Source organism: Peromyscus eremicus, chromosome 12, assembly GCF_949786415.1.
Source record: "Peromyscus eremicus chromosome 12, PerEre_H2_v1, whole genome shotgun sequence".
In the NCBI taxonomy this organism is placed as follows: domain Eukaryota; kingdom Metazoa; phylum Chordata; class Mammalia; order Rodentia; family Cricetidae; genus Peromyscus; species Peromyscus eremicus.
The window spans coordinates 77,641,812-77,657,657 of NC_081428.1; the positions used below are offsets into that span (position 1 = coordinate 77,641,812).

The 15,846-nt window shown below is 42.7% G+C and overlaps 1 protein-coding gene across 5 annotated transcripts in view; it reads left to right on the forward strand.

Annotated features, from left to right (window-relative positions):
* Mapk1 (mitogen-activated protein kinase 1) overlaps positions 1-15,846 on the forward strand; it is a 69,768-nt gene that overhangs the window by 48,158 nt on the left and 5,764 nt on the right. For 4 of the 5 annotated variants that reach the window (XR_009382220.1, XM_059276816.1, XM_059276817.1 and 1 more), the window contains exons 5-8: positions 1,744-1,858; positions 2,284-2,415; positions 11,839-11,948; positions 13,166-13,291. Coding sequence is in view for 4 of the 5 variants with exons in the window: in XM_059276816.1 (XP_059132799.1) it covers positions 1,744-1,858; positions 2,284-2,415; positions 11,839-11,948; positions 13,166-13,282 (474 nt within the window). In the remaining variant the exon portion in view is untranslated. The remainder of the gene's footprint in view (positions 1-1,743; positions 1,859-2,283; positions 2,416-11,838; positions 11,949-13,165; positions 13,292-15,846) is intronic. The other variant, XM_059276815.1, reaches the window with a different exon arrangement.

The following is a 15,846-nucleotide window of genomic DNA, read 5'->3' on the forward strand; positions in this document are numbered from 1 at the left end:
GCAGGCAGATCTCTGTGATTCTGCATAGCAAATTCTAGGACAGCACAGGCTAGAAGAGAAACCTTCTCTCAAAAGAACAGGAAAGGAGGAAGGAAAGGGGGCGGGGGGCAAGCAGTCAGGCATAATCCCAGCACTCAGGAGCAAAGGTATGAGAATTGCCACAAATTTAAGGCCAGCCTGGGCTATTAAGACCTTGTCACAAATAACAAACACACATGACTGGAAAAAATGAAGTATGTATGCATTCTTTGTTAGAATTATAAGCCAGCAGGCAAAAGTGAGGGCTGTTCAAGACATTGAGCTTCTGTTTGGGTTTCTTTTTTTTCTGGTAGGCCTTTTGGTGAAGATCTTTTCCCATTCTGTAGGCTGTCTTTTTGTCTTATTGACTGTGTCTTTTGCCAAAGACTTTTTTGTTTGTTTCTTTGTTTTGTTTTCTGTTTTTCGAGACAGGGTTTCTCTGTGTAGCTTTTGGAGCCTGTCCTGGAACTCTCTCTGTAGACCAGGCTGGCCTCGAACTCACAGAGATCCGCCTGCCTCTGCCTCCCAAGTGCTGGGATTAAAGGCGTGAGCCACCACCGCCCGACGGCTTTTTGGTTTTGTTGTTGTGTGTCTGTATGGGTTTGTGCACATGTGTGGTGCCCAAAGACGCCAGAAGAAGGCATTGGCTCCTCAGGAGATGGAATTACAGGCAGTGTATAAGGTGCCCAATGTGGACATGAACCACAGTCACGGCATCTTAGCACAGCATGTGACCCACTCTGATCCGTGCTGTTTGTGAGGAGTGTGGCGCTTTCTAAGGACTTGACTTCTGTGTTGTGCATTTAATGTGGATGCACAGAAACAATGCTAACTTCCGATATATCGGAAGGCAAAGCTATTTGTGCTGATGACGAGTGATGCTCATGTGCAGTTTCTGCATCATTTCTAGAACACTGAAGTTAATAGTTTGACTATGAAATTTCCTTTTCTTTAATCTCTCAAATGTTTCTCTTACTCTACGTTGGCAGTAACATAACTGTCTTTCCTTTCTGTATTATTCGTTCCCAAGTCAACTCTTCAGTTTTAGTGGTTGACTCCTTTTTTCCTCTTGTTACATTTCTCTTTTCATTTTTTACTATATCTAACATTTTCTTTGTAATTCAGCTTGTTTTCCTTATATAGAAGCATCTTGTACTATTGTTAAAATGAAATAAAATAATTACAGAACTTTTAACAAACTTCTTTTAAAAAATTTTATACCTAAGTAATGAGAAGATGAGAATGTTGACGCAACACCACTAGAGGTGGAGGTTTTTCAGTGCCCATATAAGTTTATTTGCAAGTTCATAAAAAACGAGTTAAATGACATAAACAGTGAGTGTTACTACTCCCTCCCCTACTCTGATTTCTTTGGGGGGGCTGGGGGGGGACTTTTGTTTGTTTGTTTGTTTTTGCTTTTAGAGACAAGGTTTCTCTGTGTAGCCCTGGCTGTCCTGGAACTAGCTCTGTAGACCAGACTGGCCTAGAACTCAAGAGATCTACCTGCCTCTGCCTCATTAGTGCTGGGACTAAAGGCGTGCGCCAGCAGCGTCTCTTAAGAAAGCCTAATTACTGTTTTTCATTCTGTGTCCATGTGTTTCAAAATGGGAGTCTCAAAGGAGATGCGCAGACTCTCATCTACCACATGGCTGTCATATAAGATCTCATTGTGGTGTTGTGCACACCACATTCTCTTACTCTGTCTTTTCTCCCTTCCTGTTGCAGGGTTATACCAAGTCCATTGATATTTGGTCTGTGGGCTGCATCCTGGCAGAGATGCTCTCCAACAGGCCTATCTTCCCAGGGAAGCATTACCTTGACCAGCTGAATCACATCCTGGGTAAGTTCTTGAGCATGGTTACATCAGACTCGCTATAGACATGGGTTTTTGTTTTGTTTTTTGGTTGTTGTTGTTTGTTCTGTTTAAATTTTCTCTAAATTAAAAATATTAAAGTTTTGTTTGTTTTGTTTTTTGAGACAAGGTTTCTCGTGTAGTTTTGGTGCCTGTCCTGGATCTCGCTCTGTAGACCAGGCTGGCCTCAAACTCACAGATATCCACCTGGCTCTCCCTCCTGAGTGCTGGGATTAAAGGTGTGTGCCACCGCTGCCTGGCTAAATATCTTCTTGTAAAAACTTATAGTTCAGGGTAAATTAGCGGGCAGTGGTAAGAAACCATTAAGTGCAGAGTCCCTTCTGTGCTGTAGCTGATGTATGTAGTAATTTGTTCCTATCTTGACCATTAACAGCTAATATTCTGTCTAATAGGTATTCTTGGATCTCCATCACAGGAAGATCTGAATTGTATAATAAATTTAAAAGCTAGAAACTACTTGCTTTCTCTTCCGCACAAAAATAAGGTGCCGTGGAACAGGCTGTTCCCAAATGCTGACTCCAAAGGTAAATCTTACTTTATTGATAATATTTTCCTTAAGCTTAGCTTTAGGTTGCTTATTATATTGACTAAGTTATTAGGTTCCAGCCTGAAAACTCAGCAAATTGTAACTATTGGGTAATTCTTTATTTAAAATATGCTAGGCTGGAAAGATGGTTCATTGAGTAAGATTGTGGACTGCTCTTGTAAAGAACCTGATAAATAGTTTCTTATGTCAGTCTCTTCACCAGGTGGTGTTGACATTGTTAGGACTAACTATTGAAGTGCATGCTCGTTTTCTCTCCCTCCCTCTCTCGGTCTCTCCCTCCCTCCCTCCCTCTCTCCCTCCCTCCCTCCCTCCCTCCTTCCGTCTCTCCTCCCCCCTCTCCCCCCTCCCCCCCCTCTCCCCCCTCCCCTCCTCTCTCTAGCGCGTGCGCGCACTATTGGTATAACTGAACAGTGTAGAAAAGAGGATCTGAACAGGCCAAGGAGCAGCTCACAGCTCACCAGCACAACACTGCTCATCTTTGTATCTTTATGGCTGAAAATGTACTCACACATTTTACCTTAAATTTATACTTTCAAAGTGTAAACCCTTGTACATTCTTGTAATATGTTTTAAATTGCAGGAGTATTTTTAAAAGGTGAACTTTGCTTCCTAACATTGTTTTCTTAAACATCATTGTTAATAGAATTGTGTCTGATAGTCGTATAAGACAAGAGAACGACCTCAGATGTCATTTCTCAGGCACTATCCACCTTTTTTGACAGTGTCTCTAGCTGGCCAGCAAGCCCCAGAGTCTGTTTATCCTCCCAGCCTTTAGTGCATTCTGGGGGTGGAAATCAGGTTCTCAAGATGTCCAGGCAAACACTCTACCTACTGTGCTGTTTGCTCAGCCCAGTAACATGGATGAACCCAACTTAAGGTTCAAAAATATTTGTTTATAATTTACTTTGGCTATAGGAGAAACTTTACATCTCTGATACAGTGCAGTAGGTTATCATAGATAATGAATAATGAGAATCTCAAAATAACTTTGGGTGGCATGTTTATGACCGGGTCTTTTAATTGTTCAATTTTAAAAACTAGAGCTTAACCCATATGACACGTTACCTTTTTTTTTTTTTTAACATTTACTATTTTTTACATGTGGAGGTCAGATAACATGCAAGAATTGGTACTCTCCTTCCATGTGGGTTCCAGGATCAAACTTAGGTGGTCAGGCTTGGCTAGATGAGCCATTACTTGCTAAACCTTCTTGCTAGACTCAATGCATTACATTTAGATTGCCTTGTATATTTCATCTAGTGAGCATGTTAACTTGTTTTCAGAGCTGCTGCCTTAGAGAGAGGTTAATCATAAGAAAATTTTGTGATTTAAGATATAAGTCGACCTGTTCAGACCATCAACCTTTGTTCCCTTACTTTTTCTCTAAGTGCTTGGTTTCTATCAGATTACTTGAATCTTTTGGCTTGTTTTCTTTAACTTAAGGTCATATAAGAATTGATGCCAATAAAACCGAGGAAATTAGCTAGGTGATGGTGGCTCACACCTTTTAATCTCAGCACTCAGGAGGCAGAGGCAGGCACCAGCCTGTGTAAGGTCGACACCAGCCAGGGCTACACAGAGGAACCCGGTCTCCAAAAATAAAGCAACAATAAATAAATAAATAAATAAATAAATAAATAAATAAATAAATAAATAAATAAATAAGAACGGAATGAAACAACCGTGGTGTAGTATGCAGCTATAATACCAGAACTCGGAAGCTACATAACAGGTCTGAGGAGAGCCTGGGAAGACGCAGGAGGTTAATCTAGAAGTTCAGCTGTTGGGCGACTCTAAAGCATGGAGGGTGGAGAGATGGCTGTGGCTGGAAGCTGCCCTGAGGAAGGTAGAGCTCAGGCTTGTGCAGCCCAGACGCTAACCTGAAACTACTCACTGTCTCTAGGCCTCTGCTTTCTCATTTATACTAGGAAGGTAATAGTATTTATATCATAGGATTATGTGAAAATCCATAACTCCGGATTCTAAGATCCCAAGACTGAAACACTCTCATTTATGTGTTTTGAAGATCTTTACATATCAGCAGCTTTATAAACGTGTGCATAGTGTTCTCTTGTGGGGATTACCTGTAAGCATCCTTATCCGGCCTCATAATGGACATTGAAGCTCACGAGTTACGTTTATTGTTTTTAACTGTTGAACAAGCCACTCCAAAACTTGGGGCTTGGAATAACAACCGGGTATTTGTTCATTTGCTGGTTCAGCTAGGCAGGGAGGTTCCTAGCTCCCTCCAGTGGAGTGGTCCAGGGTAGCCTCGCCATACCTTGCTGTTGGTGCTCTTTCTTGTAGTTTCTCCTCACTGTGGTACTAGACGAGGCTTCTGGTGGCAAGAACATTGCAGAAGAAGGCATCAGAAGCTGCAAGATCTTTTCAGAGATGAGGTCTAACCATGATCTGTCATGCTTAGTGGGTCAAATCAAAGTATACTGTCAGCTAGTGTAGGAGATAGGAAATGCAATCCTCCCATTGATAGGAGCAACTGCAGAGAGCTGTGTTATGTTTAATCCCTGAGAAGTTCTGTACCGTCCTGGCTGCTACAGCCCTGGACGTAAAATCAACAATAAGAACCTCACTATAGGAAGCTAATAGCCCTGATTTGTTCGAAAATGACATAAGACAATGAAAGAATGATATCAGAGAACTCGAGATTTCAATTTTCAAGTTGAAATAGTAGAGGTGTTAAGGATAAATAAGATAACTTGTAGCACAAGTTGTAATTGGTCTTAATAATAAAAGCCCAGAGTCAGATATCAAGGTGAAAGCTGAAAGATCAGAGAAGCAGAGCAGCGACCACTAGAAAGACTTCTTACCTCTAGGTATCCTTAAATGAAAGGGGCAAGCTCCTGTCTCCACCCTGCTTTACCACTTCCTCTCTCCACCTAGCCATATCACTTTCTGTTTCCTCCTCCCAAGTACTGGGATCAAAGGCATGAGATTCCTTGTGCCACCACTGCCTGGCCTCTGGTGGCTAGCTCCACACTGATCTCCAGGCAAGCTTTATTTGTTACAGCACAAACAAAGTATCACCACGTTAACTCAATAGAAAAAGGAACTATTGAATATGAGGGAAAGTACTCATCTTTACAATATATGAACACTGAACTGTCAGTAATTACTCTCCTTTCCCTACCCTTAAAAAAAAGCTTATCAAAATAGCAGGCATTGAGAGTTTAACTTACTTGGTCAAGGCTGTGGGACATAGAGCAAAACATACATGGGTTGAGTTTCTGTGGAAGGAAGTTGGGCAGTTTTGTCTTGGATCTTGTGTTCTAACAATTCTAGGTACTCACCTTTTGGGTCTGCCAACATTGAAGCTGGGTGTGGTATTTAATTCGTTTAACTTTAAGAATTAAATTGAATGTTGGGGTGGGGGCACTCCTTTAATCCTAGCACTCAGGAGGCAGAGGCGGGCAGATCTCTCACCAGCCAGGGCTACACAGAGAACCCTGGGGTGGGGTGAGGGTGGGAAAATTGAGCATTTTTTACGTGGTTGTTGAAAGTTTTAATGCTGAATCTTTTGAGCCAGTAATGCTGCAGGTTTCTTCTTCAAAGGAGTCTTAGTTTAGAATCCTCTCCAAGGTGGCTTCAGTGAGGGGGAAGAAATGAGTATTACAGCAGATGATACTAGGGAGTTGAATCTTTACTTGGAATAAATTGGTTTAAATTATTGCTCATACGTGAAAATGAATTCCTAAAGAATCCGTGATCAAATGCAGTTTTAAATGGTGCTGTGAAGCTGGAGAGGTGGCTCAGCAGTTAGAGCACCAGCTGTTCTTGCAGAGGATCCAGGTTCAGTTCCCAGCACCCACGTTGCAGCTCACAACCATCCACAACTCCAGTGCCAGGGTATCCAATGCGTCTTCTGACCTCTGAGTATACCAGGCACACATGTGGTGCATCTACAGGCAAAATATTCATACACATAAAATAACAAATCTTAAAAGAATTTTTTAATTCATACTGTTGAGAACAATATTAGGATATTCCTGTTTTTCTGAATTCTATATTTACTCTCTTCCTAAGCTTTAAACACAAACCAAGAAGGACTGGATGTAGATGACTCCGTGGTTAAGAGCACTGGTCACTCTTCCATAGGACCCAGGTCTGATTCCCAGCACCCACATAGAATTGTTACTCCAGTTCAGGGGATCTGACACCTTCTGGCTTCCGTGGGCACCAAGCATATACTTGGTACTCAGATACACTTGCAGGCAAAACATCCATACACATAAATGGGTCAATATTTGATAAGACCCATTTAAAGATAAGAAAGCAAATATGAAAAAAGTAAATTTGGTCACATAAAGTTTAAAACAATTTAAAGCCAGCAATATGGCTTTTCTGTTAAGCCTGACAACCTGAGTTTGATCCCCTGGCCCTACATAGTAGAAGGAGAGAAATAACTCGTGGACATTGTCCTCTTGACCTCCACATATACCTTGGCATCCTTGCATATGAGCTTGCACACACACTCAGACAAAAATTTTAGGTAATGTTCAAGGTTTAAAACATAACATTAAACTGATCAGATGTGGAGAATATGTCTAAACTGAATAGCATTTAAAGCATTCCAGTATTAACTGTAGTATGGAAGGGAACACACCATAATAGTTACTTTTAGAAAGATCCCTGTCTCACAAACAATAAACAAAAATCCAATGTCGTTCACATCAACTATTTGGGAGTCTTTCGGACACTGGTATTGCATGTGTGAGTCATCATTAGAATCCAAAACTAACATGGTAGTGCTGCAGAGTTGTGTTTATTCTGGAACGTGATCACCTCAGGCTAAAGACTGCTTTGAATGTTGCTTAACCCATGGACTTGGAAAAACACTTTAAAAAAAAAATGGAGAATGGTCCATATATACAACAAATAAGTACCTAGCAATATATAGACTGAAAAATCTGGGTTGGTTTTCCAGTTAGGGGAGTATTGATGACTATATAAGGGTAATTGAAGGGCTGAAGAGATGGCTCAGCAGGTTAGAGCACTTAGTGCTCCTGCAGGAACCTGGGTTCAGTTCCCAGCATCCTCATGGTGGCTCACAACCACCTGTAACACTAGTTCCACAGAATCTCACACCCTCCTCTGACCTCAGCAGGTACTAAGCCCACTCTTGGAACACAAACATACATGCAGGCAAACACACACATAATAAAGTTCATAATGTTTTTTTCCTTTAAAAAATAAGCTGGGTGATGGTGGCACACACCTTTAATCCCAGCACTTGGAAGGCGGAGCCTGGTGGATCTCTGTGAGTTTGAGGCCAGCCTGATCTACAGAGCGAGATCCAGGACAGGCACCAAAACTACACAGAGAAACCCTGTCTTGAAAAATTTAATAATAATAATAATAATAATATTATTATTATTATTATTATTATAATAATAATAATAATAATAATAATAATAATAATTGAGGTCTGGTGAGATCTCTCACTAAAGTACTTGATTAAAGTAAAGGACCTTAGTTCAGATTCCTACAGCCATGTAAAACCAGACATAGTAGGCCAGGAAAACTGTAATCCCTGCTTTCCTGTGATGCAATTTGGAGATAACAGGAGAATCTCCAGAAACTGGTTGGTCAGTTAACCTGGTGGGTGCATACAGAGAAAGGGGAGAGCTGACACCCAGGGTTGTATACCTGTGGAGACAGTCCCCGCAGATGTGTATACCCGAACTCGCACCAAGACTGGGAGGGGCATGATTGAAACAAAGTGGGAGTGAGAAGTTTGAAATGGAAAGTGGAGTCAGAAATGACTGGACCACTGGAGGGCCATGACTTGTGATACAAGCTCAGAGGGCAAGGTTGACTGAGTAGGGAGAAGTCCAGGGATATCACTTCTGGGAGCAATCAGCAGGAAGGGGTGTCTACAGTTCAATCCACAAGAGGAGTAGGCTTTTAAACCAGGACTCTGTGGTTTGATGAGGTAGAAAATCTGGATTTTTGTGCTATAGCTAACTATTCTGAATAGTGTGTTCCTTAGACCCCAGAGCCTCCCTCACCCCAGGACTCTGAGGGTATCCATGAAGTTAGAACTACAGTCAATACAGAACTATCAGAGTATTATTGCAGGATCCTTTGCATCACCATATACTTCATGGTACTGAGGCACTGATAACTATGACTACCGTCACTAAGATGGCAGTCTGTGTGGCACTAATGCCATCCCTGAGCTCCTCTATTACCGTAACTTCACACTAAAAAATGTTGTCAGGTGCAAGGAAGGATACCTTTGACAAAATAGCAAAAGTTCTCACTAAATTAAATCCTAAACTCAGTACAAGCTTTGTGCTATTCTGTGTGACAAAATAAGATATCTACTTAAAGCATTTCTGCTACATTTGGAATGCATCAACTTTCTTGAAGAAGAGTACTCATGTACTTACTGGAGCTATGATCTGAATCAGCTGCTTTTAAAAATAGATCCGAGATCACAATGCGAAAATGTACAGAGACAACCAGCCAAACTAGTGGAACTGCGTGAACTGTGGACCAATAGCTGAGGAGCTCCCATGGTACTAGACTGTGCCCTCTGGATAGGCGAGACAGTTGTTTAGCTTGAACTGTTTAGAGGGCCCCCAGGCAGTGGGATTGGGACCTGTCCCTGGTGCATGAGCTGACTTTTTGGAGCCTAGTGCCTATGGGGGATGCTTTGCACAGCCTTGGTGCAGGGAGGATGGACCTGGACCTGCCTCAACTGAATGTACTAGGCTCTGCTGACTCCCCATGGGAGACCTTGCCTTGGAGGAGGTGGGGTTGTGAGGAAAGGCTGGGGAGTGGGAAGAGGGAGGAGAGGGGAATCTGGTTGGTATGTAAAATGAATATAAAGTCTCTTAATAATTAAAAAAAAGGGGGGGTAATAGATCCATGGTAGTGGTTTTGAGGCACTCTTGCTGTCTTTGAACTTGACTCTTGTACATCAGCTCTCAAAGTAGCATATCTTCAGTAAGTTATTAAAGGGGTTCCAAGGTCAGATGGTGTGAAGAGCACTGTTACTGTAGCAGTTTTTAGAATTAAATTGTTTTCTCTGGCCCTGTTCAGAAACTCAAGTTGAAGTTTCAGTATTGATGAAAGATGAGGATCTAACTAAATGGCTAAGATAGACCTGGAGAGCTAGTTGGCTTTCCCAGGATGTGGCTAGGACAAGGATAGGAAAGGCAAAAGAATGGGAATCGGCTGGCTATGTATGTATAACCTTTTAAAGTACTAGAAAATGTGGAATTGTGAGAAGGTATTGGTGATTCTAGTCAGATATGATCTCAGCTTCCAAGGGGCATCCAGTCTTTCGTGGGAAATAAACTGTGGAAGAAAGCAGACACACGGGCAGCCATGATTCACACTATCAGAGTGGTGACCACAGGTCTCTGGTGTGGGGAGAGGGGCTCTCTGACTGGGATCAGCACTTACCAGCCCCTCCCACTTCTCTCTTTTTGTCCTTTGATAGCTGTGAATAATGCAGAAATCGTGCTTATGGCAAAGGGGTCTGAGATTTAGTTATTTTTAAAATAGGGAAGGTATCATCTTTTGAAAACTTTACTTGGTGGTTTAAGGACCTAAACTTTAACTGGAAGAAAGTAATGGATGTGTCTTGGAAATGCTTTAGCTGCAAATTATCTGTTTGCCTTAAAAGAGCTTCCTTTCAGAAAGCCAACAAGTTTGAACTGACTGGAAGTATCCCACAGGCTTACGAATAATACTGTTAGAATTTGGGTATAATCTCTCAGACTTTCTAGACAATTAGTATCTTAACTAGGCAGACGACCTTGTTGTGGCAGAGATTTTTGGCTTTGCTCTGTTGGTTTTTTGTGGGGGGGTGGGAGGGTTGTGTATCTAGCCCAGACCGATTTTAAACTCACAGTCCTCCTGCCTTAGCCTCCTGAGACTGAGTTTGTAGGCAAGTGCCATCACATCCAACCAGATTACTTTCAGTTGCTTCAAGGAAAACCTTAGGGAAGAATTGTGGGGCTCTTAGAAGTGAGGAGCAGGAAGTAAGGTGGTTCTTTCCCTGATACAGACATCAGGGACCAACACATATCTCACACATCTTGAGGACACTTGGGGTTGCCTGAGTTCCTGACCATGCATGCTGTTCTGGAGGAGTGGGGGGGCCTGTATGTGCCGATTTGCAGATGGGTGAGGGTGGTGTTGCTACCTGTAAGTAACTGAGAAATCACTTTAACAATAGAGGCTTTAGCTGGGTGGTGGTGGCACACGCCTTTAATCCCAGCACTTGGGAGGCAGAGGCAGGAGGGAGCTCTGTGAGTTCAAAGCCAGCCTGGTCTACAAAGTGGGTTTCAGGAAAGGCACCAAAACTACACAGAGAAGAAACCCTGTCTCGAAAAACCAAAAAAAAAAAAAAAAAAGAAAAGAAAGAAAGAAAGAAACCCTGTCTTGGGGGTGGGGGGAAAGACTAGAGGCTTTATTAACTTTGCTCATAGTTGGGGTTTTGCCGTGTTTTAGTGTTGCATTCTCTAAAAAGCTGTGTGTGTGTGTGTGTGTGTACATACATATATGTACACATATGCACACATTTTTGTGTGCATTTTTATGGAGGTTGGCATGAGGTGTCTCTAGTTGCTTTCTACCTTATTTGGGTATATGGGTATAGTGTATGCATGTCTGCACACGTGGCTGTGTGGGTGCCTTTCCTTATTTATATGCTTGTGGAAGCCAGGGGTCTTCGTTGCGTCTTTCTGAATCGCTTTTCACTTCTCTGGACCAATTCAGCTAGAATGACTGACCAGCAAGCCTCTGGGATCTTTTTAACTCTATCTCCTTGCACTAGTAATCCCACTGCTGAGCCTAGCTTTTTCATGTGCATGCTGGAGATCCGAACTCATGTGCTGTGGTTATAGGCAAGTACTTTACTGAGCCATATCCCCAGCTCTATGCTTTTGATACCTGCACAGCTGAGTAATAGAGGATATGTCAGAGTTTAGTAAGCCACCCTGGGTTTGACCCCCAGTCTTCACTTTTCTCCTTTGGCTATCCATTCTTTTCTGAGCATTGGCATCTGTGACTGCCATGTACTCAGCACTTATTTTCACATGATTGCAAGAGATTTCCAGTAAGGCTGGAGAGATGCCTAAGTAGTTAAGGACACCAGCTGCTCTTCCTAGAGGACCCAGGTTCAACTTCCTATACCCACATGGCAGCTCACAACCACCTGTAACTCCAGCCCCAGGGGGATCCAACTTCCTCTTCTGACCTCTGTGTACTCACATGGTACACACCATGCATGTAAAACACTCACACATACAGTTTTTAAAGAGAGATTTAACAGTGATGCCCACTTAAGAGTCAGCTCAATAGAAGATGGAAAACATTTGCTAATGAGTTCTGCTTCTCACCACTGCAAAATTCTTTCTCTTTGTAGCTCTGGACTTACTGGATAAAATGTTGACATTTAACCCTCACAAGAGGATTGAAGTTGAACAGGCTCTGGCCCACCCATACCTGGAGCAGTATTATGACCCAAGTGATGAGGTAAGAGCCTGTGCTCCTGGCTGCTGCATCAGAGATGTCCAGTAGTCAGCAGAAGCTCTTGCCATGCCTTTGTCAAGATTTTCCTGAAGAACGCAATGGCATGCCCACCTCCTCTCCTTGAGAATGAGCACTGTCAATCACAGCAGGTAGAGCAGTGCATGTACAAAGAAGGACAGCTGGACCACTGATGAGCATGGAAGGAGGGAGGTGGGACCAAGGCTAATGTTGTTACTTTTCTGTTGCTGTGATAAAACACCATGACCAAGGCAACTTATAAACGAAAGTGTTTAGTTTGGGGCTTACAGTTGCAGAGGTTTTGAGTCTGTGACCATCATGGCGGCAGGCAGACATGACACTAGAGCAGTAGGTGAGAGCTCACATCTTGAGACACAACCACAAGGCAGAGGAGGCACCTCAAAATGGTGTAAGTCTTCTAAAACCTCAAAGCCCTTTCCTGTGACACACCTCCTCCAGCAAGGCCACACCTCCTAATCCTTCCCAAACCGTTCCACCAACTGGGGACCAAGTATTCAAACATGAGCCTGTCCTACCACAGCTAGAAATTGGAATGGCCCATGGCAGAGCTGTTCCCCAGAGACAGGACAAAGCACTTATGGTAAGAGTTGATGAATCCAGAGGTGGATGTGATAGCTCCTGAAAGCAGGCTTGCATATACTCCATGCCATGTTTTCTCCAGAGCAGGCCCAGTGCCTTGCTTCTCTGGATCCTCTTGCAAGCTCCATTTTAAGCTTTATTCCCTCAAGGATAACAAAAGAAGATGCAAAGTGAATTAAAATTTTATGTTTCTCTACTTGGGGACTTCTGTGCATAGAAAATGAAGCCTATTCATAAAGTAGGAAGAAGCAAGTAGAGTGTTCAAATTAAGATGGGGGAAAAAAAATCATTCCTCAAAGAATGTGGAAATCAAGATGTCTTAGGGTTTTATTGCTATGAAGAAACACCATGACCACAACTCTTAGAAAGGAAAACATTTAATTGAGGTGGCTTACCATCTCAGAGGTTTAGTCCATTGTCTTCATGGTGGGACATGGCAGCGTACAGACATGGTGCTGGAGAAGGAGCTCAGAGTTTTACATCCTCTTCAGCAGAGTGAACTGTGTCCCACACTCGAGCATCTGAGTCACATTGTAAAGCAGTAGATCACTGCCCTGGCTGTGACAGTTTGTGACTAATAAATACTCTCTTTTGTTTTAAAGCCCATTGCTGAAGCACCATTCAAGTTTGACATGGAATTGGATGACTTACCTAAGGAAAAGCTCAAAGAACTCATTTTTGAAGAGACTGCTAGATTCCAGCCAGGATACAGATCTTAAATTGGTCAGGTATCTAGAACTTTAACTATACAGTTAACCCCCTAGCAAGGGAGAGATGGTATAAGTTAAAAATATCTTTAGGAGGAGAAAGGAATTCAGTGCCCCCTTGGATTGATAAGAGCTTTTGTTCTGAATGCTTCATGGTGTGAAATGAAGAAATTAGACTTTATCTTTCACAGATTATGAGGACATGAAATAGAGTGACAGCTCTTAGATACTGTGGCAGTGATGTGTATTGTGGGGTGGGGGTATATGTGAGAAAATAACTTGTGGGAAAGAACAGCTTTGAGGCATTTACTCCCAAAAACCTTATTTTACTTTATATGGCATTTTAAATGTTCAGAAATTCTTTTGTGTAACTTTTGTGGCCTTGGGACTGTGTGGTTGGTTGGTTGGTTGGTTGGTTGGTTGGTTGTGGTGTTAGGGATTGAATCCAAGGCCGCGTGCATGCTAAGCAAGTGCTATACCACTGAGCTACACTCCTAAAACTTGAGAAGAGGAAATTAATGGGAGAGGAAACAGGGGTAAGAAGATAATGGGTGAATATGCTCAAAATACATTATATATGTATGAAAATGTCAGTGAAACCCATTATTATGTATAATTAATATATACTAATAAAAACATTTAAAAAATAAAGATTTGAAAAGATAGAATTTTATTCACTAAACACTATAACTGAAACACAGATACGGAAGCCATTCAGGACAAACCCTGATAGGAGATTTACACCTAGGAATTAAGCAAGCCAGGAAGACAGTGAGTGTGTGAGGGGAGGATCGTGGAGACTGTACCGAAGACAGCCAGGAAAGGAAGGAGAGAAAAGGAGTTCAAGACAGCCCCAAAAGGAAATGGATTTCATGGTGTGGCTTCATATTTTGAAGTATTCCATTGGGGGCTGGGGTGGGGGTGCGGACATAGGGATTGTTGTGCTGGCGAGGAAGCAGGAGTGCTGGGTCCCACTGCATTCCCAAGACGAGGGCCTCTTGTAAGCAGTGTGTGCTCAGGGTAGCAGGAGGTCTCCAGCAGTCCCTCCAAGACAGTCCACTGTTTTGACTCTTCCTTTACATTAGAACTAAAGATTTATGAAAGTTCACCTATCTTCAGGATCATGTTCCTCCAGCCCACCCCATCACGCCACCATCCTAGTACCAGCTTTTATTAGGGATTACATGTCCCTCCTTCTGTACTCCAGGGGATGAATGGGACTTGGCAACTCTGTTCATCTTGCAGTTCTTGTCCTTTCTGTGCCGACCGATGTTGTGCAGGTTCATGGCACATCAGCACCTGACCCTCTTGAATAAGATGAAGTAATCCACAGTGTTAGAGTTCTCCATGTCTCTCCCCTGATGAGACAGAGCCAAAAGAAATAGTCCAAGTGCTTGTGCTAGAGAATCTCCTGATGGACCTGGTCCACACATGGAATGTGGGCAAGAGAAGCTGAGAAAGGCTTTCTCAAGAAGGCAAAGTCTAGACTGACCCCTCAGAAGAATTTATATATGCCTCAGCTGAGCTTCATGAACTTAGGTACAAGAACTTAGGGGAGATTATGGTAAAAGAAGAGAAAATAGAATTTGTGTTAGAGTATAAACAAACAATGAGGGTAAAGCATTCTTGATAGGGCTAAGTGGTTGCTAGGGAAAGGATTTTTACAGAAGGAGCATGGAAGGGTCTGGCCGTAGCCTTTGGCAAGCAGTCATGTCCATGGGCATTGCACACAAACAGCCACGATGGTACTAGGTGGTGTTGACGGAAGCCAACAACGTTATTGCAGCAGTTTAGTGCTGGAGGCCCACAGTTACTCCATATGTGCTTAAAGCTTGGCATTTTCCCAGGGCTCTTTTAATGACAATGTTCAGCTATTCTGAAGAATTAAAAAAAGATTTGAAGTAGATACTCATATGCCACCCCCAGATGCCATTAACATTTGACTGCACTCACTTTCTCCTCCTACCAATCTACCTCTTCCCCGTCTACCTACTAACCCATCTCACTTATTTCATGCTTCCAAGGAGAAATTGCCATCTAGACTAACTTACAGTTTATTCCTTTAAAATAAAAATAAGAAGCTGGAGGAACGGCTCAACAGTTAAGGGCACTGGCTACTCCTCAGAGGACCTGGGTTTGATTCCCAGCACCCACATGTAACTCCACCTGTGACTCCAATTCCAGGGGTTTCCCCTCCCTCTTCCAGGGTTCATGGGAACTGCACACACATACAGAACACCCATACACATAAAATAAACCATCACTTTTTTACATAAAGTAAAAAGGAATCCGGAAGGCAGCACTGAGGTGTCGGCTGACGTGACAGATCCTCTCAGGTTCCTTTTGCATGTGGTCACACTCCTTGGTCTTTAGATCTGAGAGCTTGTTGTTCCTGAGCTCAACCTTTGGAGCTCAGACAAGCTCCAAGCTTAGGATAGGGATAAGAGACCCAGGGACTTTAGAGGGAAGTCACACCCTCAAAAAACACCTGCTTCCTGGGGCTAGCTTTCAGGTGTCCTCAAAGGTCAGGGTGTTTGATTGCATTTTGCTTATGGACATTTCCAATGATAATCTAA